Genomic DNA, 27,222 nt, shown 5'->3' on the forward strand with positions numbered 1-27,222 from the left:
TCAGGGTTGGAGGATTTGAACTATAGGGAATGGCTGAACAGGCTGGAGCTTCAAAGGTGGAGGGGTGACCTTATAGATGTTTATAAAATCATCAGTGGCATGGACAGGATAAATAGAGAAGGTATTTTCCCTGGGTTGGGGGAGTCCAGAACTAGAGGGCATAGTGATGTACAACATGATGTACATCTCTCTGACTCTATGAACTTGAATTTCATCAAATATAACAGAGGGATGGTCAACAAATAGCAAGGAACAAGTAAATGGTCATTAAAATCAGGCAATGCAACATAGGACAGATAACCCAAGGCTACTGGCAGGTAGCTTAGAAGATGATTGGAGCAACTGACCGGGGTATAGGAAACATAAGGGTAATAACTAATAAACAGCAATTCTTCACCTTATCTGCAGTATGATGCATTGAGAGTAAAGAGGATCTGCCACAGAATGATATAATAAATAATTATAATAAGAACACTTTTAAGAAAAGCTGGGAATAATGTAACTTGGTGATACTTTAGCAAAGTTTTCAATATTTTAGGTATGTTAATCAACTGAACCCAAATAATCCTTTGACAACTAGAAACTAGGAGTTTGCACTTAATGCTCAAAACAGGCATTTGGACTTAAATACATTACCAGAGTGAAACATAGATATAACAAGCTCCAACAGGAAACCATGGGGCCAAAGCGTTGTCCTTTTTTGGAGGGGGTGAAAAAAGAGATGAAAATGCATCTAGGTGTTTCACTTAAATGATAGGTTTAAAAGGTTAGTTTACGGGACAGAGAGTTTTTTGAATTTTATAGTCATCAGTAATGGCCCCATACAAGTTACAGGCAGAACTCAAAGAAGTGAGCAGGACCAGTGAAGACTGCAGTTCAGTATCAAGAGTATAAGAAAGAACATGCATGAAATGAATAATGAAAACATTGTTATCTTCATTACATGAATATAGTGAATACATGTTAAAAGGAATAGCTGAGGAAATTGCAAATGTACTAGTTATAATTTTGTACAGCACTCTAGATTCAGGTATGGCCTGTGCATTAAAAAAAACATTTGAAATTTTCTGAGAAGCGAAAACAGGAAGCTTGTCAGTTTATTGACAACAGTTGTGAAGTTAAATTAACTATTTCAGAGACAGAGGCACAAAAGGCATAGATAAGGTGAATGGCAAGTGTCTTTTCCGTAGGATGGGGAGGCATATTTTTAAGGTGAGAGAAGGATTTAAAAAAAAAGACAAGGGCAATTTTTTAAAAAAACGGTGTGTGGAATGAACTTCTACAGGAAGTAGTGAATGCAGGTACAGTTACAAAATTTAAAAGACATTTAGGTAAGTATGTGAATAAGAAATGTTTGGAGGGATTAGGTCCAAGCGAGGCAGATGAAACTAGTTTAGTTTGGGGTTATGGTTGGACCAAAGGGTCTGTTTAGATTAGATTCTCTACAGTATGGAAACAGGCCCTTCCACCCAACAAGTCCATGCCAACCCTCCGAAGAGTAACCCACCCAGACCCATTTCCCTCTAACTGATGCAGCTAACACGATGGGCAATTTAGCATGGCCAATTCACCTGACCTGCACGTCTTTGGACTGTGGGAGGAAACCGGAGCACCCAGAGAAAACCCACGCAGACACTGGGAGGATGTGCAAACTCCACACAGTCGGTTGCCCGAGGCTGGAATTGAACCTGGGACCCTGATGCTGTGAGGCAGAAGTGCTAACCACTGAGCCACCATGCCGCCCTGTTTCCATGCTGTATGACTTTATGATTTTGCGATTGAATCTGTGGGCAAATATCAGTTCAAATAAAGAGACTAAACATAGATTTGTGATGAGTGGATTATTTCTGATTAATGTATTGTTTTGAAGAGATCACCTACATGAAGGATAGGGGTTTGTCTAATACCCTTCCAGAAAAAGGTTCTGCACGGGAGCTCATTACCAAAAATTCTGAACTTGAGGTGACACTTGTCGCTAATTGATGGGAGGTAGGAGTCAGAGAGGTGGATCAAGGGTTACTTCTCCAATTGGTGAGATGCTAAGTTGTATTCCCCTTGAAATTGTACTGGAACCTCAATGTTTTTTTAACCATATGCACTAATGATTTGGATGAAGACAGAGACAGTTGTCTATTCAGGTTTACTGATGACACCAAGTTAGGTGGTAGAGGAAAATAAAAGGACAGACAAACCAATAGAAAAGACAGATGTGAGTAAGTCTGACGTTACCTCCTTCAGTTTTGTGAAAGCCTTCTCTCCATTGGGAAACTAAGGGCAGTAGTGCCAAAAATGTCAAATGGAATGCTTGCCTTTTTATAGAGGATCAGAATGCAAAAGTGAGGAAGGGATTCTTATGTTATTCATCGAGCTTTTTCAGACTTCATCTCAAATACAGTATCCATTTTTAGACATCAAGCTTAAGAGAAATTATACTCTATTTGGAAGGTAGACTGTGCAAATTCTTCACACTACAATTGAAAGGGTTAAATTATGAGGTTACATAAATTTGGTTTGTATTTTCCGGAGTTTGAATGGGGGATTTCAGTTGAGAATGATAATGAGTTTTGAAACAGGAAGAATAATGAAACTTTTTTTTTCTGTTGGAGAAATGTAGAACATAAAGTCATTGTCTGAAACTGTTTTCAGGAAACAGTTAAGCAGGAATGGGAACCTAAAACTTCTAAAAGGCTGAGGATTCTGGATCAACTGAAATTTCAAGACTTACACCAACAGATTTCAAAATATTTTCTAATCAACCTATTCAGAGATGTTATTACTCATTTCTGGAGAAGATGAATCTTGAACCCAGATTTTCGTGACTCAGAGGTAGGGACATTACCACTGTGTTATCATAAGCTATCATCAGATTTTAATTAAAGAAGGGTGTTAAGGGTCAAGAGGAAAGAGGAAAGTTGGTACCAAAGGGTCATGATCTAAATTAATGGCCTGCACCTGCTCCGATTGGGAATAACTGAAAGACATAACAAATATTTAAGGAGACAGAAAAAAAAACTGTGGCCATGAGAATAACAGAAGTTTTGCAGTGGCAGTCAGCAAATGAAACAAACACTGTTTGACAACCAGTGATGAAGAGCGTAGAAAATACGATAAGGTGGTGGCAGAAATGTGCAAAATAAATTTGAGTCTGTCATGGCACAGATTTCAAAGGCATTGAAAACTTAGCTGGAAGCCTGATTTCAAATGTTAAAATCAAGAAAGAGGAGTTTGATGACTTTTTTTCTCACCCTTGACATTTTTTTCATTCTGATGAGCAATTTTAGTAAATGAATGTGATACTAAACAGTTCTGCAACTGAATACCTGTGAGAAATGATGGGAAGTGAAGGTGATCCCAATAACTGTTTAAACTGATGTGTGCTCAGCACCTCTCCCTCAAAGTTCACCTCCCACATTCGTGAACCAGGCCGTGCACAGAATATCAGTGGCTGTGAGAATCCAGCATTCTTTGATCCTGGTAAGAAACAGGCTCCAAATTCTCCATCTCGCTCCTTGTTCCCAATTTTCCAGAACTTCTCTCTGTCATCCAAGAAGAATTGAAAATGAATGTGTTTGCAAACCTCTTCAATTTTACATTTCGTAAAAAAAAACAACTTGTTCAGAGATGTTATGACACACCTCTGAAGCAGGTAAGGCCTTGAACCCAGGACTCCTGGCTCACTAGTCAGGGACACTACCAATGCACCATAAGGTCTTTCTTCTTCTTTAGTTTTATCAGGTTGTAGATATCATAAATCCATGAAAGTTAAAATTCCTCCATTGGTGTACAATCACTTCTAATCAATATATTCCAGAACTGTTCTTGCTCAAATTCTCTCACATTGAAAATCTGTTAGTGCTTCTCTTTTTTTCAACTTGTTGAGTGCAATAGAATATTTCAGAGACAAAGCCACCCTAGTTACCAGCTTTGGCAAAAGAAGATCAGCAAAAGAAAACTGGAGCCAGACCCTAACCCTGAATTGGCGAATTATAGGAAATTTGCAATGCCAGTGTCCATCTGACAATGTAAAATGTCAGCATTATCAGAATGTAAGGTAATACCTAACGTCATTCAAACCATTTCAGTCTCACTGCTTATGAAAAATATCTTTAGACTTGTTATAACATGAAAAGGTCTTTTACTCTTGGTTGAGGCAATAAATTCTAAATATGAAGTGCAATTTCAAAAGTAAAGATCACATTTTCTTTTTTCCTTTATTTTGAGGAAATAAAAGGAATGTGCTGCTTTAAACCAAGGAGATAGCAAAACTTAAAACCATGTTTACTGAAGTGCTTTGAGAGTAGTATATAATATTGCACGCTTCCTGGGACAGCCAGTGCAGTAGTGACCACTCGGCTAATGGAATCTGAATTTTGCTTCTCAACAATATTGTGATTGGCTCCTGACTCGGCAACTATGGTATGTGGTGCCAGTGCCTGCAAAGAGAGAGCATCATAAATGTGTATTGCTCACTTGTATGGGAGTATCAGAAAGTTTCCAGTAACAGCTAACTCACTATTCATTGCAAATCCCAACTGCCACTGGTTAAAGACAATTTATCCACAATAAACAGTTATTTTCTTATTAAGTACAGAAACCTGGTGATTGTTTTCTTTCACCCTAAGTTCATCATTCTGGTAAACTGGGGCTATTAATTAATATTTGTGACACTCCAGGAACCATGGAGCTTGATTTCCAGTGCGTTATCTCAGAGTTGTGACAGCTTACCTTCTACTGAACCACATTAAGCAACTGGCAACATGAGTGACTATGCATATAAAGGTTGATTAAATACATGGCCACTTTAGCATTGAAGGCATGCACACATGGAAGGCCCTTCACTTAATTTATAATCTGTTATGAGCTAGTTAATAAATTTACAACTAGCTTCAGTGACTTGGAATTGTGGGTGAGGAAGAGAACATTGGTAAAGCTTTATTGTTGAGCACTAACCAATTAATTTTATTGTATAATCACCTAAATATCATCAAGCAAGAACAAGCTCAGATTCTAATAGCCAAATAACATCCAAAAATAACTCAAATCCACCATAGGTTCACACATCAAAAATGACCTCAGCAAAATTCAGAAAGCTGGATGGTGCTCAAAAAAAACTATACCTATTAGGAATTGTGACCTCTTAGAGCAAAAGTTGAGTGATTGAGTATAGATGACAAAAAAACCCTTTTTTTTAAAAAAGACCGACCCTGTAAAGTGGCCAGAATGATTGAAAATCGAGATCCTCCAAGCTAAAGCACATCATTAATCTTCACTCCCTTGATACATTTTGGTTTTATTCATTCACAAGACGTGGGCAACGCTGGCTGGTCCAGGATTTATTACTCATCCTTTTTTTGCCCTTAAGGAGGTAGTGAGTGCATCCTTGAGCCATTATACTCTATTTGATGCAGGAGGATCCACAATTACTTTAGGAAGGGATCCCTAGGATATTGACCCAACAACACTGAAGGAATGATGAAAATTTTCAAGTCACAATGGGTGACTTGCTTCGAGGAGAACTTGCAGGTGGTGGTGGTGTTTCCATATATCTGCTACACACATCCTACTAGATGGTAGTAGCCATGGGTTTACTCCTCCTAGCAAGATCAACAAATGCAATAAGGGTTTATTAATCAGATAACAAGTTTACCCATTTACTTATCTCATCATTAATTGTGTAGATTAGTGGTGACATCAACCTGGGACTCGTTAGAGCCTCTCAATAGATACTGATTTTAAATTGTGGTTGTTAAAATTAGGAGGTTCTTGGTAGTAATCTGTAACTGCAAAACTAAATGCTTGTACAGCTGCACAAAGACTGATTTCAGTTGTATCATTCACTAAATGGTTTTCTATAACAAAACACGCAACTCCTGTTACGGTCCAGACCAAACCCCCTTCAAATATATCACAGAGATAGCTTACACCTTAACTTTTCCTTATTTTAAAGGCAAGTGTAAAGTGCGGTGTTCCAGATGTAATTTGATTGGTTACACTACTCAAATTTAAGTAAAACACACTTTATTCTTACCCTATAGTTAAAACACAAGCAAAAGAAGGAAGAATTTGAATAACTTAATTCAATTGGAAAACTTAACAGAATAATAGATTCTTTAACTACTAAACAACAACTGTTCCAATATAATAACTTCCCATAAATATACCATTATCAAAGGCAAATTCAGTAAAACAGATTGTCTCACATGCAATTCTAGCAGTGGGAGGAGAATCTAAACTTTTAAATGAAACAGAGAGAACAATGTAGCAGCTTCGACAACCAGCTTCAAAACCCAACATCTGCTGAAAGCTAAAACCCTGGGACCCAGACTCCACCCATTGATGCTGCTTATATTGTTCTAACGTTTTAAAAAAGACCAAAGCTTCACAAATGGTTTTATTATTAGCTTGGAGGAGATAGCTTATCATTTATAGCTCAAAACCTCTTTAAAAAAAGGACAAAATACGCCTCTTAAAACCATACTATTGTCACGCCCTTGTTAATTCAGCCAGCAGACTTGCCATATTCTATAGTAAGACAGGGAAAACTGCAATACCCAGTTTGAGGTGAATGAGGTGATGGCATTGGTTGACCTCCAGCAATCTCAGCCCACATTCTATGGCACAAATCTCAATGAAATCAACACCTTAAAAATTAATAAAGCTAATAAGCAGATATATTCCACTTTAAAAACATGAAAAATGCTTCAAAACCAAAATTGCAATGCAGCAGTTAAAGTCTTAATATATTTGGAATACTGGCACATACTTGTCAGTGTCACACAGATAGCAACGAGTGAGAGATGAGACCAACAATCTACCCTCCTGATAGTCAAGTTGCACCACTCTTGAGTCCACTATTGTGATCACTTGAACTGGAAACATCACAAATGCAGCAGCCTAAGACAGAATAAGAAAACAATTAATAAGGTGTCTCTACATAGATCTTGCAACACCAATTCTTGCATCTTTAACCCCCTTCCCGAATATAAAGTGCAGAATCAATTAATTGACCAATAACTTTTCCTTATGCCATTTCTCGTCTCTCTCCAGCAAAATCTATATTATTGTTACTAAAGCACTCAGAACACCAGAATACTGATTACTAATACTTGACACATTCTATTTATCAAACTACATATTTCAAGTAAGAATGGAAAGAACTGCAGATGCTGTAAGTCAGAAACAAAAACAGAAATTGCTGGAAAAGTTCAGGTCTGGCAGCATCAGTGAAGAGAAATCAGAGTCACCGGACCTGAAGCTTGAACTCTGATTTCTCTTCACAGATGTCAGCAGACCTGCTAGCTTTTCCAGCAATTTCTGTTTTTGTTGCCTATTTCGAGTCTTTTCTTCTGACTGACTTAAGCTTGGCAGCGCTTAGTCATTTAAGTTAGTTAACTTTTTCTTTAATTACCTTTACTTTAACCTTTGCAACATCTTACAATGCATTGAGAAACCTAGATGAAGGACAATTTAAAAATAGAATGCAGCTCAAGTAGGGAAATAACAGCAAAACAATAAATCAGAATGAACACAATCTGCACTCCAACAATAATTTTATGTAATCATACAACTTTAGAAATGTCTTTCACATGTACTAATACACATTCAACTCCTAGATTTACCACATAAAACTGGCATACATACCTCAATCAGGAAGACCACAAATTTTCACGTGCCAATCATTATCACATTCATTTAATCATGGCACAGCTTAAACAAAATCCAATATGTTTAGCCAGAACACAACCCAACACAATGAGCTTCATCCAGTAAACTGCACAGCTGCACTGATCCCCAGCATATTAGCACCCATCTGAAGAAATAGTGACAAAGCACCTTCTACCCAGCTCCTCCAATCCAATCCAACCCAACCACTGACCACCACTCCCCCCTCCCCGACCACACACACACACACCACTTCATCGCGTGAATGCATCAATTCCCTGAGGGGCAGCATTTGACAAACTGGTATTCTCCAAATCCTTATTCAAATGACTTTTGTTCAGTGAGCCTCAACATCAAGATGACAGGCTCTTCAAACCAGAGCTGTCACACAATCGCATCCTGCACCATATACATACATACGAACATTTCAGCTGAAATCACTGGATAAAATAGATTTGGTCCCTCTGACTTGGTCATTATAATATAGGCATTCCCATCATTTTAGATCATGGCTGATCATCAAGCTCAAAGTCACTTTCTCAAACTATCCCTAATAGTCTTGATGGAATTTTTCACTATAATTCTATCAAACTCTATCTCAAACTTTATTAATAATGATTAATAACTATATAATTATTAATAATTCCAGAGCCCTCCAGTGTCAGAAATTCCAAAAGGTTTAAATCCTCTGAAGAAAGAAGATCGTCTTTGTCTCAGTCACAAATGGCTCACCTTTTATTCTGAGACTGAGTACCTGGTTCTAGACTCAACCATCAGAATAAAACATTCTTTCTGCATCCATCCTCTCTATCCTTTGACAAATTTTGTATGTTTCTATGAGATCGCCTCTCATTCTTCTGAGATCCCCCTCCTCAAAAGGGCAATCCCACCATTTTAGGAGTCAGTCTGGTATCCTTTGCAGCACGACCTCAGCAAGTACATCCTTTCTTAGGCAAGAGCACCATAACAAAATGCCATTTATCAGTAACACTCAAGTTCTGAATGACCAAACAACAATCTGTCACGTTTGTCAAACGTGCTTTTCCTTCCTAAATCCATGATAACTCTTCTCTAATCAGACAACTTTTCTAAACGTCCAGTAATCATATCCTTTAAAATAGACTTCAGTATTTTCTTTACTAACATCAGACCAACAGATATTCCCAGTCTCGTTTTCTCCCTCCTTTCTTAAACTATGGGGTTACATTTGCAACTACAGGCACCATTACAGAAATAAAAGAATTTGGAAAAATGATCACCTATACATTTAACATCTCTGGAGCCATTTCTTTCAACACTTTAACAGTGAAAATCATGAGATCCTGCAGACTTGTCAACTTACAGTCTCATTAATTTCTCCAATATTACTTTGCTTACTAACAAATTTCTTTCAGTTCCACCTTTTCACTACAGACTGGATCTTAATTATTTCTTGAGTCTTCCCCTGCAAAGACAGAGGCAAAGCATTTGTTTAGATTCCCTGCCATTCTTCTATTCCCTACTTTAAATTCAGTTCTGTTAATCATTTCTTTTTCATATAATATATATTTATAGAAGCTTTCAAATTCCCTTTTTGCATTTCATGCCATTTTATCTTCAAACTGTTCCTTCTTTATCAATTTCTTGATCTTTCTTTGTTAAATTCAAAAATTCTCCTAATCCTCATGCTTTATTTGGTAACTTTATAAGCACTGTCGCTTTTCATGTTGGGTATTTTTGAAAACTAGCATTTATTCTGTCAATATCAGCCACTGTCTACTTACTGTCAAACTTGTTAATGTTCTGAGTCAACTGCAGCAGTTCCACTATTGCATCAGTTAAGCACACAGCACACATTAAACATTAACTTTATGGCCTTATGGTCCATATGATCAGCTGCATCATGCATTTATCAATGAGTCCTTGACAATGTGAGGAATAATTTCATGCAGTAATATTATGCTATATGATTAGGATGGAATGAATATAGTGGTATGATTTGCTCACCCTACTTCATTGCGACATTTTGTAGATAGATAAGAGCATATTGCGTACTAAGAAATCACAGACCTTTCCTTGTTTGGAGGAGTTAACTTTCAGGCCAGAAACCTTTCCTAGATTGTCTCCAACAAAGACCCGGAGAGCAGTAGTATCCCAACAGAGGGCTGTGACTTGTCGGCCTTTGTGTTCTGACGACACATAAATACGCTCAGGTTTCCCGCGCCGCTCGTGATGCAGCTCCCACACAATCACATGTCCCTGGCTGAACAAGGGAAAACACCAACAAAATAGTGAAGGCTTGGACATCCGAGGAACTTGTTTAATGGAAAGCCAACATCTCTATTGTTCTCTAGAGTGAAGATTTTTCTGTGCTCTGAATATTTGTCTCTATAGCATGCAACATATATTCTCATTGTCACTTGCCAAAAATTTAACATCTTTCCTGCAAATTTCCCTCTATCTCACTCATCCTGCAACATGCATCATTCAACACATCTGACTGTCCTGTCGTTTTATGACCTCTTAAATAGGGAATCATCTTGTACACATCTCATGATAGGCAAATCATCCAGTTAAATCATATCATTTAATCTGTACATGTGAAAACATGGTATTGTTGCCAGTGGACATGATTTAATAAAATCTTGACTTTACGAGTTCACCCTTCACTGCTGTTTAACATTAAGCCCTCCCCGATTAAAACAGGACAGCAGGATATATATAAATCTCTTTCCATATCAAAGACAAAATTAGTTTTCACTTGGAGAAGTCTGAATTAGTAAGAAACAACTAAAGACTTGCTAAAGGCAACACATATCCAATAATTTGAAGAAATAGAGCTGAAAGAAGTTTGAGCAGTAATTGAATTAGAACATAGTGAAATTATGTTCCATGGGAACATTCAAATGGCCAATTACCATATATTTGCAGAATACAAATTTTGCTATGCAATGAAGTAATGTTGAAATGTCAGACTATATTAAATAGTTCTTTCAAAGACACACTAACCCAAACAGATTTTGTGCTGCAAAATGTTATAATTTAACTGAGCTTTTATTCAGCTAACCCAAGAAAGAAGGGTTAAACTATTTAATTCAAATTCAGACAAACAATTCAAACAATTGAGTGGCTGTTCACTTATTTTTGATTGGAATAAATTGGCTAAGTGTCAGTCACTGTTCTTAAAGACTTTTATTTTAGCAAGGTCATTGTGTATGATATTAAACGTTTAAGTTAGACAGAAAGATCAGGCAACTTTTGTCACTGTTGAAAGAGAAGAAAGCCTGCCACCAAAACTACCTGTTTCTTAACCGTGGGGTGAGAGGGTTGTCCTATAAAGAGAGGCTGAATAAATTGGACAAATATTCTCTAGATTTTACAATGGTGCACCATAATATCATTGAAAACATACAAAATTATTCAGGGCTTGACAGGATTGATACAGGTAATTCCTAATGGCTGGGAATATTCAACATAGTTGCATAGTCTTATGATCAGGGGAGAATCACTGAGATGAAGAGAAATGTCTTCACTTGAAGAGTTGAGAATTGTTGGAATTCTTTACCTCAGAGGATCATGGCTGTTCCACTGTTGACTAGATTTAAAGCTGTGGCAGACAGATTTTTGTGTGTTGGGGAATCAGAGATATGGGAGTGGGCAGCAATATGGAGTCGCAAGATCAGCTACACTCAGGTTGAATGGCAGAGTACGCTCACAGACCGTTTTTTTAAAGTGTGAGTGTCACTGGCTGGCTAGCATTCATTACCCATTCCTAGCTGCCCTTGAAAAGATAGTGGTGAGTTGACTTCTTGAACCGCTACAGCCCATATTCTGTAAGTTGACCGATTATAGCCTTAGGAAGGGAATTTCAGAATTTTGACACAGTGACACTGAAGGAACAATAAAATATTTTCAAGTCAGAAGATGAGTGGCATGGAGGGAAGCTTGCAGGTGGTGGTGTTCCCATATATCTGCTGTCCTTGAGTTTCTAGATAGAAGTGATCATGGATTTGAAAAGTGCTGTCTAAGGATCTTCGATGAATTTCTGCAGTGCATTTTGTAGATAGTGCACATTGCACTTGTGTATTGTATGAACAGATAACTGAACACCTACTTTATGACCCATGTTCTTACTACTGCTTGTTCTGTCTAGCAACTTTAACCTATTTATTTCTGATTTAAAGCTCCAAGGAAGGCTTAATATAGCTCTATTCTGCAGGTGGTTCTCATATAAAGTATGTTTTAGCAGCACAATTTGGCTATAATGTTGCTGAAGAATTAGGGAACAGTAGTTTTGAAATCGCTTACCTCTGTTCGCAATAATGTGATTCTAGTGGCGATCGTTTTGCACGCTTCATTCTGCACGTGTACTTATGTCAGTTGCTGTCAGAGCATGCGAGAGGTACAGTACTAAACATTGTGCACGTTCATCTCAAAGACTAAACTAATGACGGTTCATTGCTCTCCCTTGGAGCCAAGGATATTCTTGTATAATTCCTGCAGAACTGCATTACTCTTTTATACACCAAATGCCTTTCTAATTTGCTTTTATACCTGCATATCACACAATCTAAACCAATCCCCAAGAAACAGTCAGAAGACAATCAACCACAAACACCCACTGCTCCAAATACAACTGCACTTGAAGATGGTGATGATGACGAACCTCTGTCCCTGCATTAACAATATTTTTTCAATGTAATGTGTTAGACTTGCTTTTATGTTAATAAATATGATTTAAACCTTCATTCAGGTGGTGCTATTCTTTGGGTGATTTTTGAGCAGCTGTGAGTATTATTTTTTGCTGATTTGCCCCAAACTCCACTTTTCCCATCTGCCCCATTATTTCTCTTAAGTGATTTTCTATTAAGCAGGGTATTGTTGGAATGCAACTACAGCATTATAGGAGAACAACCTGTATTGCTTTCTGAACAAAATGTGAATTCAGTGGTGGCACAGGTTACAGCCCTCAACTTAACTAATCAAAAGTGATTTCTTAGGGTCATAGAAACATACAGCACGGAAACATATCCTTCGGTCCAACCTCTCCATGCCCAGTCCTATTTGCCATAATGGCCCATTATCCTCTAAATCCTTCTTATTCATATACCCATTCAGATGCCTTTTAAATGCTGTAATTGTATCAGCCTCTACCACTTCCCAAGCAGCTCATTACATACATGCACCACCTTCTGCATGAAAACATTGCCCCTTGGGTCCCTTTTATATCTTGTCCCTCTCACCTTAAACCTATACACTCTAGTTTTGGACTCTACCAGCCCGGAGAAAAGACCTTGCCTATTTAACGGATCCATGCCCCTCATGATTTTATAAACCTCAATAAGGTCACCCCTCAACTTGGGCACACTAATAATTTTTAACTGAATATCAGTGAAGGTCGTGAAACCCTTTTCTTAGATATGGGAAATGATGCTCACTTACAAAAGTGGTTATCCTTTATTTTTCAATTTGGACTTAAAGAAAAGAGTGTAACTGCATCTATTACTGCTTTTGTAAATCGTGTGAACTAAGAGAGGCTGCTACATAGCACTGGAAGAATCCAGAATTGCAATTCTAATAATAAAGTACACTTGCCTGGTTGCCACAGCAACATAGTCTTCTTCATGCTGACAGCAAGCAATATGAGTAAGAGCTCCTTCCTGCAGTACAAAAAAAACCTTTACAAATTCCCATCATTCTAAAATCAAATACATAGCTTCACAAAATAAGTTTTGTTTGTAATTAAAATAATTTGAACTTCTCTGCTGAGCCCTCATGCAGCTTTCCTGTAGACAGGGCAGAAATGCTGCTTATAAGTCATTGAGAGGTAAACTCTGCAGTGCTTGTACTACCAAAAATTTCAGCATGCAAGACAGTATAGTTGATCAAGGCATTAGAATGGTGGAGCTAAGAGACTAAATATGTTAAAATTACCAACGAGTCATGTTTAATTTTTCTTAAACTTGTCACTTGCCCTAACTCTTCCTCTGCTTAAATGAATATTTTGCATTTATACAAACACCAAAGCAAGCGCTCAATGTTCCAAATCAATAGCTTTTGAACACATTGGATGCTGGTTTTGCAAGTAAAAAAAAAAGGCCTCTAAATATAAACAAGTCACCAGTTAGTTGAGGAAAGAACTCTTTTTCTGAGTTCCAAATACAGCAGAACCATGGCATGGCACTGAAGTATCAGCCCAGATTATCTGCTCAAATCTTATGGGTGGAGTTTGAACCTATAGATTTCTTCACTTAAAGGAGTTTGCCAAAAGGGACTGTAGTGGGTAGTTGCTGGCTACAACAAGGTAGCAATACTTCACCAGCGGTCATTCATTATGTCTGAACCTAGAGGACAAACATTTGCAAGTTATTCAGTCATGGAGGGCACTATATTCATGCCTGATCCTGACTTCATGTATCTGCAAGAGAATGTTTTCTAGCAGGTTACTTCAGGGATGAAAAACAAGGGAACTCAATGTTACTTTTCTTTCACTAGGTTAGCCAGGACAATTGCAGCAGCCCTAATGCTGACCCACTTAAAAAAAGCAAATGTAGTACAGTATACTGAGAAAAAGAACTGGGTTCAGGTCTGTCTTACTCATTTAAAAGGCAAGGCATAACTGAGTTATCAAAGAGGTAAAGACAGTGAAATTATTACCGTACCACAAAATACTTCAGCATTCAGTATCAATTCTCCCTTGGCTGTGTTAGAATACATTGTTTCAGATTATAGAGAAATAATTAATAATTTCTATTTTTGACTTCTCACTTCAAGTTATGAGCAATATTGCAAGAGGAACTGAATACAGAAGTTAAGAAGTCATGCTTCAGGTAAAAAAAAAAGACATTGGTGAGACCACATCTGAATTACTGCATCTGAAGTACTGGCCTCCTTATTTAAGGAAAAATAAATGAATTGAAAACAGTTCAGAGGTGATTTACTGTAATAATATTTGGAACTGGCAGGTTGAATTATTAGGAAAGGAAGGTTAGACTTGCACTTACTGAAGTTTAGAACAATAGCAAGCAACTTGAGTGAACAAACCATATCCTGAGGGTATCTTGATAGGGTAGATGTGGAAAGGTTGCTTCCTCTTGTGGGAGAATCTAGAACTAAGGGACACTATTACAAAGTAGGGGTCAACCACTTAAAGACAGAGATAAGGAGAAATCTTTTGCACAGAGGGGCATAAATCCTTTTAACTCTTCTTAAAGGGTGGAAGCAGAGTCTTTGAATATTTTTAAATGCAGAGGTAGATAGGTTCTTGATAAGCAAAGGAGGTAAAAGATTACTAGAGCAAGTAAGAATGTGGAGTGAGATCTCACTGGCAGAGTAGGAATGATGGGCCATGTAGACTATTCCTACTTTTAATAAAAAAGTTCACATTTTCATCCTAACAGGTCTATATAACATAATTTCTATGCTGAACCAATTCAATTTCTTACCTTGTGGGTTAACATTAGTCTTTGCTTCCAGCCATCCTTTTGAATTAGATGCAGGCCACCAGCTGAGCTGCCCAGAGCTAGCCACTTCCGAGACACTGACAAGCACGTACACTGAGAAAAAAAAAGATCCTTCGAACGTGCACTGTAATATTTTCACAGTTATAATATCGAAGTCATCTTTCCACCTTCTGAACCCCGCCCTCCCCCCAATTAATCCTTACTAGAATCTCATACCAGTCGCTATATGAAATCTATCCTTACTCAGTGACCAGTTTCCGTCAGTTCAGAAGAACAAAATATTCAGATGACATAAAGCTGTTTGGGAATGGGAGAGTGAGGAAGATGTAAAACTTTTTTCAGGAGGATTGGGAAAGACTTAGTGATTCGACAAGAACTTGGTAGATGGAATATGATGTGGAAAAAGGTGACAATTACCATTCCTGTCGGAATAACAGGTAGGCAATGTATTTCTTCGATGGTGAGGTGTTGGGAAACATAGATGTACAAAGAAACTTTGATGCCCTTGTCAATAAGTCACTGAAAGCTCACATGCCATGGCAGAAAGTTACCAGAAAGGCTAATGAAATGGTAGCCTTTTCACAAGGGGTTTTCAGTACAGAAGTGAAGTATTGACCAATTGTATAGGAGCTTAGTGAGGCAGTACCTAGTATGCAGTTTTGGTTTACTTAACTGAAGAGAGACATTGTTGCCACAGAGGGAGTGCTATAAAGAGTTACCAGACTTCCTCCCATTGGTGGGACTGTCCTGTAAAGAAAGATTGGGAAAACCGGGCATGTATTGGCTAGTTTCAAAGAATGAAGTGCTCTCAAAGTAAGGGATAGAGGATTTTGAGGAAAAATGTTTGGAAAAACATTTTTAGGAATCTGCAACACTCTGCCTGTAAAAGTGGAACAGGCAGAATCTCACAACATTTAAGATGTATTTAGATGTTCATCTATAATGCTAAGGCATATACTGCTATAGGCAAAGTGCTGAAAAATGGGATTAGGTTAGGTCACTGTTTTTGACTGGCATGGGGCTCCTCTTCTGTGCTATAGATCTTTATGATGATTTATTAAATCCTGCAAAATTCTCAAAGGGATAGACAGGGTAGATACAAGCAAGATGTCTCCTGCGGTCGGGGTATCTAGATCTAGTGGTTCAATTTAAAATAAGGGGGTTGCTATTTATGAAAGCATGAGAAGAATTTCTTTATTCAAAAGGGTGGTGAGTCTTTGGAATTCACTACTCCAGAGGGCTGTGGAAGGTATCTTTGAGTATATTTAAAGTAATGGTTGATAACTTTTTGATACTTTTGATATAAATGGTTAGGGAGACAAGTGTTGGTAAGAGAAATTGAAGTGCTTGATCAGCTATGATCATATTAAATGGCAGAGCAAGCTTGACAGGCTAAATGCTCCTATGGATACACAACCTTCTAATCCTTTATTCAAATTATTAACATAAATGATGAACAGTTCAGGCTGCAGTATAGCTCCTCAGGAAATACCACTTCTCATATCCCACCAATGAAAGTTTGGCCTTCATCTCTCCTCTCCATGTCATAGCAGAAAGGACTTGGCAAATGTCATACCTTTGTCTTTAACATCCTATAGTTCCATTTTAACAGAAGTGTTTACATTTACCTTAATTTGTAACAGGAACACTGTGCTGTTTTCCTACCATATTTCTTTTTCCCTACAATCAGTGCAAGTGAGTTACTGTGCAGACCAAGACGACAGGACTTAAAGGAAAGTTGCCTGAAAACTATTGCACCTGTAGTGTTCATCAAAATATTGTCATTGTCCATCTCACAGGGAAGGTCTACAATTCCCATAGGTTTCTGACAGCTGTTAGCGACAAAAACCCAGAACTAACACAAAATAGATCATTGGTGCATAGTACGATCTGATCACTGGATCAACTTGGATCAATATAATCACTCAGTTTCCCTCCAATAAAAATATAAACTTCAATTGATGAAACCACTGTGATTTGTGGCCTTCCCACACCTCCACTCACCTTCAATCTGCTTGAATCTAACCGCAGAGCAGATAAAAGGGGATCCAGGAAGTCCAACTCTGTGAGGACATGGCTGCATGACTCTGGGAGCACTGGCAATGACATTGCAACAGTATGTGAATGTGTTTCGATGGAAACGAGAAAACTGACAGAAGATATGATTCGTAAATGTTGTTCACAGTCTGTCTTACAGATTCTCCATGTTTGTGCTGTGGAAAGTAATTGGATACAAATCACTGGGAAGCAATTTAACTTCAGTCAAAAGACCTACTCCTCCACCAGAATAGTACAATTTAACATTATCGCAGACACCATCATTTCAAAAACATAGCCATTGCTAGCTAAAGGTCAGAGAAAATAGGAAATTTGAAGCCAAGTGTGAATGCACTTATTCCAGCTCTCTAAACAACTGGGGTCCAGGATAACAAACTGCTTCTATTTCAACTTATGAGTATATAAATAAGTAAGTGCATAATCATAAGCACACCACAATAAACATACACAGGATGTCAGGAGTATATGGGAGATGTCTCTGAGGGCTCAGAACCTTGAGCACCAGTCAAGCTGCACACCCATGTCAGAAGGGGTGTCGGTAGGGGAAAGTGGTGTCCCACAACTCTCCCTGATATCTCCAAGCAGTTCGTTGTGCGCAACAGTGACATCTTAATCTGCAATTCTGCAATACTTGAGAGGGGTTTATTAGTTTCAGCCTGCGCATGTAGGAGTATGAAACAAGTGACATTGGATAATGCAGTTCTTTCATCTTCCCTTCCATTAAAGTATACTATCATAACATGAAAATAATCCCCAATTAATGCAATTGAAGCACAAGAAAGGCTTGGTTTACGTCTAACACCCAACCCCAGCGCCATTAATAAAGCAGAGTCAGGCATTAATCAGATAGTCCATCTATAAATTCCTGGCTACCCTCCCTCACAGGCATGAGGCTACTTAATGAGGTGAAATATTTTGGATACAGATCTTGGATTGATAAGGAATTATTTATATTAATGAAGTAGAGGATTGTTATTAATGGTAGCGGCTGTGGGCAGTCACAAATAGATTGCCACAGGGCTCAGTATTAGGTTTATTGCTCTTCGCAATCTTTATTAATCATCTAAACAAAGATATTCTGAAAACCATTCACAAAACAGTCTCTGAAGAGAGACAAGTGCTACAATCCGATAGCAAACACCTGGCAGATGACATTCAGCAATGGTGTTATGCACATGGATAGGGCTAACACCAAACACATATATAACACTGTACAAGAATCTGAACAAAAACTGAATAGGAAAGAGACTCATGTATAATACAGCATAAATCTCTACTGAATCATGATCAGTGTCAGTGGCATAGAAAAAACTAAGCAGACAATTCTTAAATCTTGTGAGGACAACCATGAGGTAGTCAGGTCAGTAACAGTCTAGTGCTCAGATAATATACCTAATATCTGCATCATGAATATACATAGGATGTCAGGATTTTGTCTTCTAGCAAGTCATAGAGCATGGAACAGACCCTGTCCCTGACTGAAAACCCGTCCACACATACCACACTCCCAAATTAAACTTGTCCCAACAGCCTGCGCTTGGCCAATTTCCTTCCAAACCTTTCCTATTCATGAACGTATCCAAATGTAAAGTTGTAAAAGTAACGAACCACAAACCCCTGCTAAGGATACCTAAAAAGGACAGGGATGTACCACCCACAGCTTCGGATTGAATTCATCGGTGGGCTCTTCGTCTGAGTGCAGGACACCATCCAGGAGAAAAGTGGTGAACGTGGATGACATGACACATGGTTGACACCGCTGGTGGTGTTGCCACCTGGAGAGTCCATTCTGGTTTTTACACTTTCTGGACACCCTTCCGGTCACTGCTGACAATATCAGATGGACCAATGGGCTAAGGAGTGGCAGATGTAGTTTAACTTAGATAAATGTAAGGTGTTGCAATTTGGGAAGACTAAAAACAGGGCAGGACATATACACTAAAAGGTGGGTTTTAGGAAGTTTTACCAAACAAAGACAGCTTGGGTTCAGGTTCAAAGTTCCTTGAAAGTGGAGTTGCTGGTAGACAGGGTAATGAAGAATTCATCTGCCACACTTGCCTTTATTGGTCAGTGCACTGAGTATAGGAGTCAGGATGTCATGCTGCAGCTGTACAGGACATTGGTGAAGCCACTTTTCCAATATTGCTTTCAATTCTGGTTATAGAAAAGACATTGCTAAACTTGAAAGGATTCAAGTAAGATATACAAGCATGTTTCCAGGGTTGGCGAGTTTGCGCGATGGGGAGAAGTTGAATGGGCTAGACTGGGGCTATTTTCTCTTGAGCATCAGAGGCTGAGGGGTGACCTCAGAGGTTTATGAAATTATGAAGGACATGGATAAGGTGAATAGCCCAGGTCTTTTTCCCAGGCGAGTTCAAAACTAGAGGGCATAGGTTTATAATGAGAGGGGAAAGGTTTCAAAGGGACTAAGGGGCAATGTTTTCATGCAGAGGGCTGTGTGCATATGGAATAAGCTGCCACAGGAAGTATTGGAGGCTGGTACAATTACAACACTTAAAAGGTAGCAGAATGGGTATATGAATAGGAAGGGTTTAGAGGGATACAGACCAAATCATGGAAAATGGGAGTAGATTCGTTTAGGATTACTAGTTGGCACGGACAAATTGGATTGAAGAATCTTGTTTCCATTCTGTACATCTCTATAACTTTATGTAAAAACGATGATATCAAGTTGTTGGGTCACCATAGTCATTAGAGAGAAGCAACTGGTGGTGTTTTAACCTGAAGGCCACCGAACCACAGGCGAGGGAAGATGTTGAGAAGGAGAGTCCTTCATGGTAACCTCAAACGGTGATGGGAATTGAACCCACACTATTGACATCATTCTGCTCTGTGTGGATAAGTCCCCAGGACCTGATCAGGTGTACCGGAGAACTCTGTGAGAAGCTAGGGGAGTGATTGCTGGGCCTTTTACTGAGATATTTGTATCATTGATAGTCACAAGTGAGGTAACAGAAGACTGGAGGTTGGATAACATGGTGCCATTGTTTAAGAAAGGTGGTAAGGACAAGCCAGGGAACTATAGACCAGTGAGCCTGACATTGATGGTGGGCAAGTTGTTGGAGGGAATCCTGAGGGACAGGATGCACATGTATTTGGAAAGGCAAGGACTGATTAGGGAGTCAATATGGCTTTGTGCATGGGAAATTATGTCTCACAAAATTGATTGAGTTTTTTGAAGAAGTAACAAAGAGGATTGATGACAGCAGAACAGTGGACGTGATCTACATGGACTTCAGTAAGTCATTCGACAAGGTTCCCCATGGGAGACTGGTTAGCAAGGTTAGATCTCATGGAATACAGGGAGAACTAGCCATTTGAATACAGAACTGGCTCAAAGGTAGAAGACAAAGGGTGGTGGTGGAAGGTTGTTTTTCAGACTGGAGGCCTGTGACCAGTGGAGTGCCACAAGGATCGGTGCTGGGTCCACTACGAAGAAAGTTATCTCAGATTCCAAAGGGATCTTGATCAGATGGGCCAATGGGCTGAGAAGTGGCAGATAGAGTTTAATTTAGATAAATGTGAGGTGTTGCATTTTGGAAAAGCAAATCTTAGCAGGACTTATACACTTAAAGGTAAGGTCCTTGGGAGTGTTGCTGAACAAGAGACCTTGGAGTGCAGGTTCATAGCTCCTTGAAAGTGGAGTCACAGGCAGACAGGACAGTAAAGGCAGCGTTTGGTATGCTTTCCTTTATTGGTCAGAGTATTGAGTACAGGAGTTGGAAGGTCACGTTGTGGCTGTACAAGACATTGGTTAGGCCACTGTTGGAATACTGTCTGCAATTCTGGTCTCAAGTTGTGAAACTTGAAAGGGTTCAGAAAAGATTTACAAGGCTGTTCCCAGGGTTGGAGGATTTGAGCTATATGGAGAGGGTGAATAGGCTAGGGCTGTTTTCCCTGGAGCGTCGGAAGCTGAGGGGTGACCTTATAGAGGTTTACAAAATCACGAGGGGCATGGACAGGATAAATAGACAAAGTCTTTTCCCTGGGGTTGGGGAGTCCAGAACTAGAGGACATTGGTTTAGAGTGAGAGGGGAACGACATAAAAGAGACCTAAGGGGCAACGTTTTCATGTAGAGGGTGGTACATGTATGGAATGAGCTGCCAGAGGAAGTGGTGGAGGCTGGTATAATTGCAATATTTAAAAGGCATCTGGATGGGTATATGAATAGCAGGGGTTTAGAGGGATATGGGCCAGGTACTGGCAGGTGGGACTAAATTGAGTTGGGATATCTGGTCGGCATGAATGAGTTGGATCAAAGGGTCTGTTTCTGTGCTGTACATCTCTATGACACTATAACTGAGCTAGACCGATTCCAGATATGTCAAGTACTTACAGTGGAACTTTCAGATACGGTTAATTGGTATTGGAGCTTAACAAGGGAATTCCAAATTTCTTTTTCCCTAAATTGGTCTAAGTTTTTAATAGCTATCCTTTTACCTTTCCCAGATTATTAGATGCTACACTGGAATCCTGATGCTCACTTTCCTGTCCATCACATTCATATGACTTCCAGCCCTGGGTAACAGGGTTTTATGATTTGACTTTAGAAGAATAATTGGTGGATGTGAGAAGCCCTTTGAGACTTTGCAATCTTGGCTCCTATTACAGCTGCATGTGACATCATTTTTTTTCCTCGTCCCAGTTACAGAGCTTACATTCTCATAGCTTTGTAATGGTGTAGGCGAGTGAAACAATATCGCACTGTAAAATCTGGCTAATACATGACAACACATACCAACTCAGACCAACGCAGGCCGACAGAAGCTGAGCCAACATTGTCCTAAGCTGCCCTACAATCTGAAACAGCAGAAAGTAATAAACCATTCAAATCTACAAATTGCTCCGGAAAATTATATGGCACATCTCCTAACTGGGGAGGTGGTGGCATATGGGTAATGATACTGGACTAATAATCCAGAAACTCAGACTCATGATCTAGGGATAACAGCCTGAATTCCATCATGGCAGATGGTAGAATTTGAATTCAATAAAGCCATATTTTTTAAAATTCCAATGGCCAACTGTCATAAAATCCATCTCATTAACTAATTTTCACCGTGAAGGGAATCTGCTGTCTTTACCTGATCTGACCTACACGATTCTAGATCCACAGAAATATAACTGTCTCTTAACTGACCTCCAAGTAGCCCTAGTGAGCCACAGTTCAAAGACAGTTAGAAATGGGGAATAAATGGCAACAGTGCCATCCTGTGTAAAAATAAAAATAAATTAAAATCAGCTGCAAGCACGATACAGGCAGCAACAGTGGGGCATGACAACTGACACATTTCAGTTTCAGGTAGTTCAGAAGGCCAGCTTTAGACCAACACAGGCATAGCAGTTGGTAATGGCAAACAGATAGATGTCCTACCTTCCTTCAGTACAAAATACAAGCAAGCTAGTACAGGGAACCCAATTATGCCCATAAGGCATGTCAGAAGACCATATAGCAAGTGCATGTTCCATAATCAGCTAATGTGAAAATTAATATTCCACACAAAAACAATGTAGGTGAGGCTGTACATGTTGCAACAGTATGGGAAAGTGCAGGGAATATTTCCACACATGGCAAAGAAAGTGTGGACAGAATATTTCACAGATCACTGACAGGTGGGTAGCACGTGTCACACCTAAGCATCAAGACTGCATAGGATTGTTCAGTTGGAGTGCGTGGGAATATACAGAATGAATAACGGAATATGGTACATTTGCAGTTGAGTGAGGAATAAAACTTAGCATTAACTCAAAGTCATAGAGACACACAAAACGAAAAGAGACACCCTTTGATCCAACTCATCCATGTCAACCAAGTTTCCCAAACTAATCTAATCCCACTTGGCCCATATCCCTTTAAACCTTTCCTATTCATGTATCTGTCTTTTAAATGTTTTAACTGTACCTGCATCTACCACTTCCTCTGGTAGTTCATTTCACAAAAAAGTTGCCCCTTAGGTGCCTTTTAAATCATTCTCCACTCACCTTAAAAACATACTCCTGGTTTTGAACTCACCCACCCTAGGGAAAAGACCTTTGCTACTCACTTTATAAACCACTATAACGTCACTCTCAACTTCCTATGTTCCAGTGAAAATGTCTCAGCATATCCTTATCCTCAGCCAAACCCTCCACAGTCCTGGCAACATCCAGATAAATCTTTTCTGAACTCTCTTCAATTATAATATCCCTCCTATAGCTGGGCGACCAGAACTGTACAAAGTACTCCAAAAGTGGCCTCACCATCATCCTGTACAATCTCAACATGATGGCCCAACTCCTATACTCAGTGGTGTGAGCAATGAAGGCAAGCCTGCCAAACACCTTCTTAACCACTCTGTCTACCTGTAATGCATCTTTCAAAGAATATGTACATGAACCCCTAGTTCTCTCTGTTCTACAACACTACCCAGGGCCCTCCCATTAATTGTACATGTCCTGCCTTTACCTGTTTTACCAAAATGCAATTCCTCACATTTGTCTAAATTAAACTTCATCTGCCGCTCCTCAGCCCATTGGCGTAATTAATCAAGACCTCTTAATATTCTCAAATAACCTTCTTGACTGTTGACCATACCACCAAATTTTGGTATCATCTGCAAACTTACTAATCGTGTCTCCTAAATTCTCATCCAAATCATATAAATTCCCATAAATTACAAGTATAAGAGGTCCTAGCAGTAATCCCTGTGGAACACTGCTGGTCACGGGTCTCCAGTCCAAAAAGCAACCCTCCATCATCACCCTGTCTCCTAACATCAAGTCAATTTTGTATCCAATTGGCAAGCTCTCCCTGAATCCAATGTGATCTAACTTTACTAATTAGTCTACCATGCGGAACCTTGTCAAAGGCTTTAGTAAAGTCTATGAAGACATCTACAGCACTCCCTCATTTTTGTTACATCCTCAAAAAACTCAATCAAGTTCGAGAGACAATTTCCCCATAAACAAAGCCATGCTTAGTATCCTTGATCAATCCTTGCTTCTCCAAATGCTTGTAAATCCTATCTCTCAGAATTGTCTCCAACAATTTACCCACCACTGATGTCAAAATTACAGGTCTATAGTTGTCAGGCTTCTCCTTACAGCCTTTGTTAAATAAAGACACAACACTAGTGACCATCCAGTCCTCCAGAACCTCACCTGTGGCTATAGATGACACAAATATCTCTGCTAGGGACCTCACTATTTCTTCCCTAACTTCCCCACGATGATCTGGGATACTCTTGATCAGGTCCAGGAAACTTATCCATCTTTATGTTTTCTAAGACTTCCAGCACTTCCTCTTCTGTAATGTGAACAGTTTTCAAAACATCAATATTTATTTCCCCGAGTTCTCCAGCTTCCACTTCTTACTCCACAGTAAAAACAGACACAAAATATTGTTTTAGTATCTTTCCCATCTCCTGAGGTCCAACACATAGATGACCTCGTTGATCTTTAAAGGGCACTATTCTCTCTCTAGTTGCTGTTAATATACTTATAGAATCTCTTTGGATTAACTTTAGCCTTGGTAGACAAAGTTATGTCTTATTCCCTTTCTGCTCTCCTGATTTTCCTCTTAAGAATGCCTCACACTCTATACACTCAAGAGATTCACTTGATCCCAGTTGTCTCTACCTAACGTATGACTCCTTATTCTGGACCAGAGCCTCAATATCTTTATTCATCAATTGTTCTCTACTCTTACCAACCTCACTCACCACTCTATCTGGTGCATAATGCCTCTGAACTCTTGTTATTTCATTTCTGAAAGCCTCCCACTCGCCAGTCATTGCTTTACCTGCGAACAGTTACTCTAATCAACTGTTGGAAGTTCCTGTCTCATACCATCAAAATTTCCTTATTCAAATTAAGAACTTTATCTTTTACACAAGGCCTATCCTTTTCCATAACTATTTTAAAACTAACAGAATTATGATCACTGGTCCCAAAGCACTCCACTGTTAACAATTCAGTTACTTGCCCTGCCTTATTTCCCAAGCAAAGATGAAGTTTTGCTCCTTCTCTAATAGATATGTCTACATATTGATAAGGAAAATTTTCTTGAACACATTTAACAAACTCCTTACCATCTAAGCTCTTATGACACTATGGCAGTCCCAGTCTATGTTTGAGAAGTTAAAATCCTGTACTATTACAATCCTATTATTCTTACATGTACTTGAAATCTCTTTCCATATTTGTTCCTCAATTTCCTTCTCATTATTGGGGGCCCTATAGCACAACCCCATCAAGGTAATCATCCCCTTATTTGAGTTCCACCCATGCAGCTTCACTGGACGATCCATCAGAAACATCTGAAGTACAGTATTAACGTTTTCCTTAATCAAAAACACCATTCCTCCTCCTTCTCTCTTGCCTCCCTGGTCTATCCTTCCTAGGACATCTACACTCAGGAACTTTGAGTTACCAGTCCTGTCCCTCTGTCAGCCATGTTTCCATAATAGCTGTGATGTCCACGTTCCCATACATGCCCTGAGTTCATATGCTTTATCTGTAAGACCCCTTGCATTGAAGTAATTCTTCAGAATTACCTTCTTCTCTGACTTGCTCTTGCCAGGCTTTTTTAAGTAACTTGCTGTTTTTTTAAAATTCAGAACCATCGATATCTGTCTTTCTATTCTCACTGCTACTCAGGGTGGTATGTCAAACCTCCAGGTACCTTCCCCTGCAAAGATGCAAAACCTACTTGCACACTATCCCCTCACCTTCATCCAGGGTCCCAAAGAGTCTTTCCAGGTGAGACAGAGGTTCACCTGCCTCTCCTCAACCTAGTTTACTGTATCTGGTACTCCCAAAGTGGTCTTGGGGAGACCAAATGTAAACTCAGGGGACACTTTGCCAAGCATCTCAGCTGGACCCGCAGGGGCCGACCAGACCTCCCAGACACTGCCCAATTTAATTCCCCTTCCCACTGCCTTATTGACATGACCATCCTTAGCCTCCTCTATTCCCACAGCGAATCACACCGCAGATTGAAGGAGGAACACCTCATCTTCTGCTTGGGCCACCTACAGCCCAAAGGACTCAACATCGAGTTCCCCAATTCCAAATACCCTCCCTTCCCAGCCCCTCCCCCTCACTTACAGCTACCAACTGGATTCATTCCTCCCCATCGACCAACCAAGTTGGTCTACCTGCGTCCACTGATACCCAACTCACCACCACCCCTCCATTGGCAGCTCCCCTTACACCCCCCCCCCAGTGCTGAAGAAGGGTTACACCTGAAATGTTGACTTCTCCAGCCCCTGATGCTGCCAGGATTGCTGTCTTCCCCCCAGCCTCCTTGCTTGTCTACCTAAAAGGTACAGCAGGGCAAAAAAAAATCCGACAACAGGAGAGAAAGCACAGTTAGAAAGGAGAGACAGCTTCCCAGAGACAGTGCAGTGGGAAGGGCAAGAAGGCAGTGTGGCTGGGGAGGGGAAGGGAAGGGAATGGGGCAGTCAGGCTTGGTTCTCAGTCCTGTTACTCTCAATTCCTGGGTTTGCAGGTCAGAGTGGACAGGATGCGAGCCCGGCCCAGAGGCTGAGATTGCTGGTAACGGTTTCAGGGGATTACCCGGCCCCGGGGGACAGGTAAGATTTCCCCACCCCCCACGCCGCCGCCACCACCACCACAACAACAAACGTTACCCCCGAGGCCAAGTCCCACAGACACCCCCGCCCACCGCTCTCCAGCTTCTTACCTGAGTGCAGAGCGCTGACCTGCCCCGACTCCAATCGACCACTGAACCCGGCCAAAGGTCCAGCCCCCACCGCGGACTTCCCCAAATAGGCCGCGCCCTTTGGGGAGGGCCCGGTCCCGGGAACCGCCCACCCACGCTGGGCCAGGGCCGGGTCTTGGGCCCAGGAACCTCAATACCATCAACCTCACCCCCCCCCCCCCCCCCCTCCCACTCAGAGGGAGCATCCCTTCTGGAGTTATGGCGACTTACCCTAAAATAATAACAATGAACTGCAGACGTTGGAGATTTAAAACTAAAATCGAAAGTGCTGATGAAACTCTAGTGATCTGGACTCGAAAGATCAACTGATTTTT

General features: G+C 39.9%; 1 protein-coding gene across 3 annotated transcripts in view; it reads right to left on the reverse strand.

The window, feature by feature from the left end:
* The window catches only part of hps5 (HPS5 biogenesis of lysosomal organelles complex 2 subunit 2), a 61,080-nt gene that overhangs the window by 32,555 nt on the left and 1,303 nt on the right, over positions 1–27,222 (reverse strand). The window contains exons 1-7 of one of the 3 annotated variants that reach the window (XM_072592085.1): positions 26,870–26,975; positions 17,109–17,317; positions 15,087–15,197; positions 13,237–13,301; positions 9,712–9,904; positions 6,764–6,894; positions 3,321–3,536 (exon numbers count right to left, since the gene is read on the reverse strand). In XM_072592085.1, coding sequence (XP_072448186.1) covers positions 3,321–3,536; positions 6,764–6,894; positions 9,712–9,904; positions 13,237–13,301; positions 15,087–15,197; positions 17,109–17,213 — 821 coding nt within the window. In that variant the 5' untranslated portion in view covers positions 17,214–17,317; positions 26,870–26,975. Of the gene's footprint in view, positions 1–3,320; positions 3,537–6,763; positions 6,895–9,711; positions 9,905–13,236; positions 13,302–15,086; positions 15,198–17,108; positions 17,318–24,324; positions 24,433–26,869; positions 26,976–27,222 lie in introns of those variants that run through there. The other 2 variants (XM_072592086.1, XM_072592087.1) reach the window with 2 other exon arrangements.

This window comes from Chiloscyllium punctatum, chromosome 22 (assembly GCF_047496795.1).
Source record: "Chiloscyllium punctatum isolate Juve2018m chromosome 22, sChiPun1.3, whole genome shotgun sequence".
In the NCBI taxonomy this organism is placed as follows: Eukaryota; Metazoa; Chordata; class Chondrichthyes; order Orectolobiformes; family Hemiscylliidae; genus Chiloscyllium; species Chiloscyllium punctatum.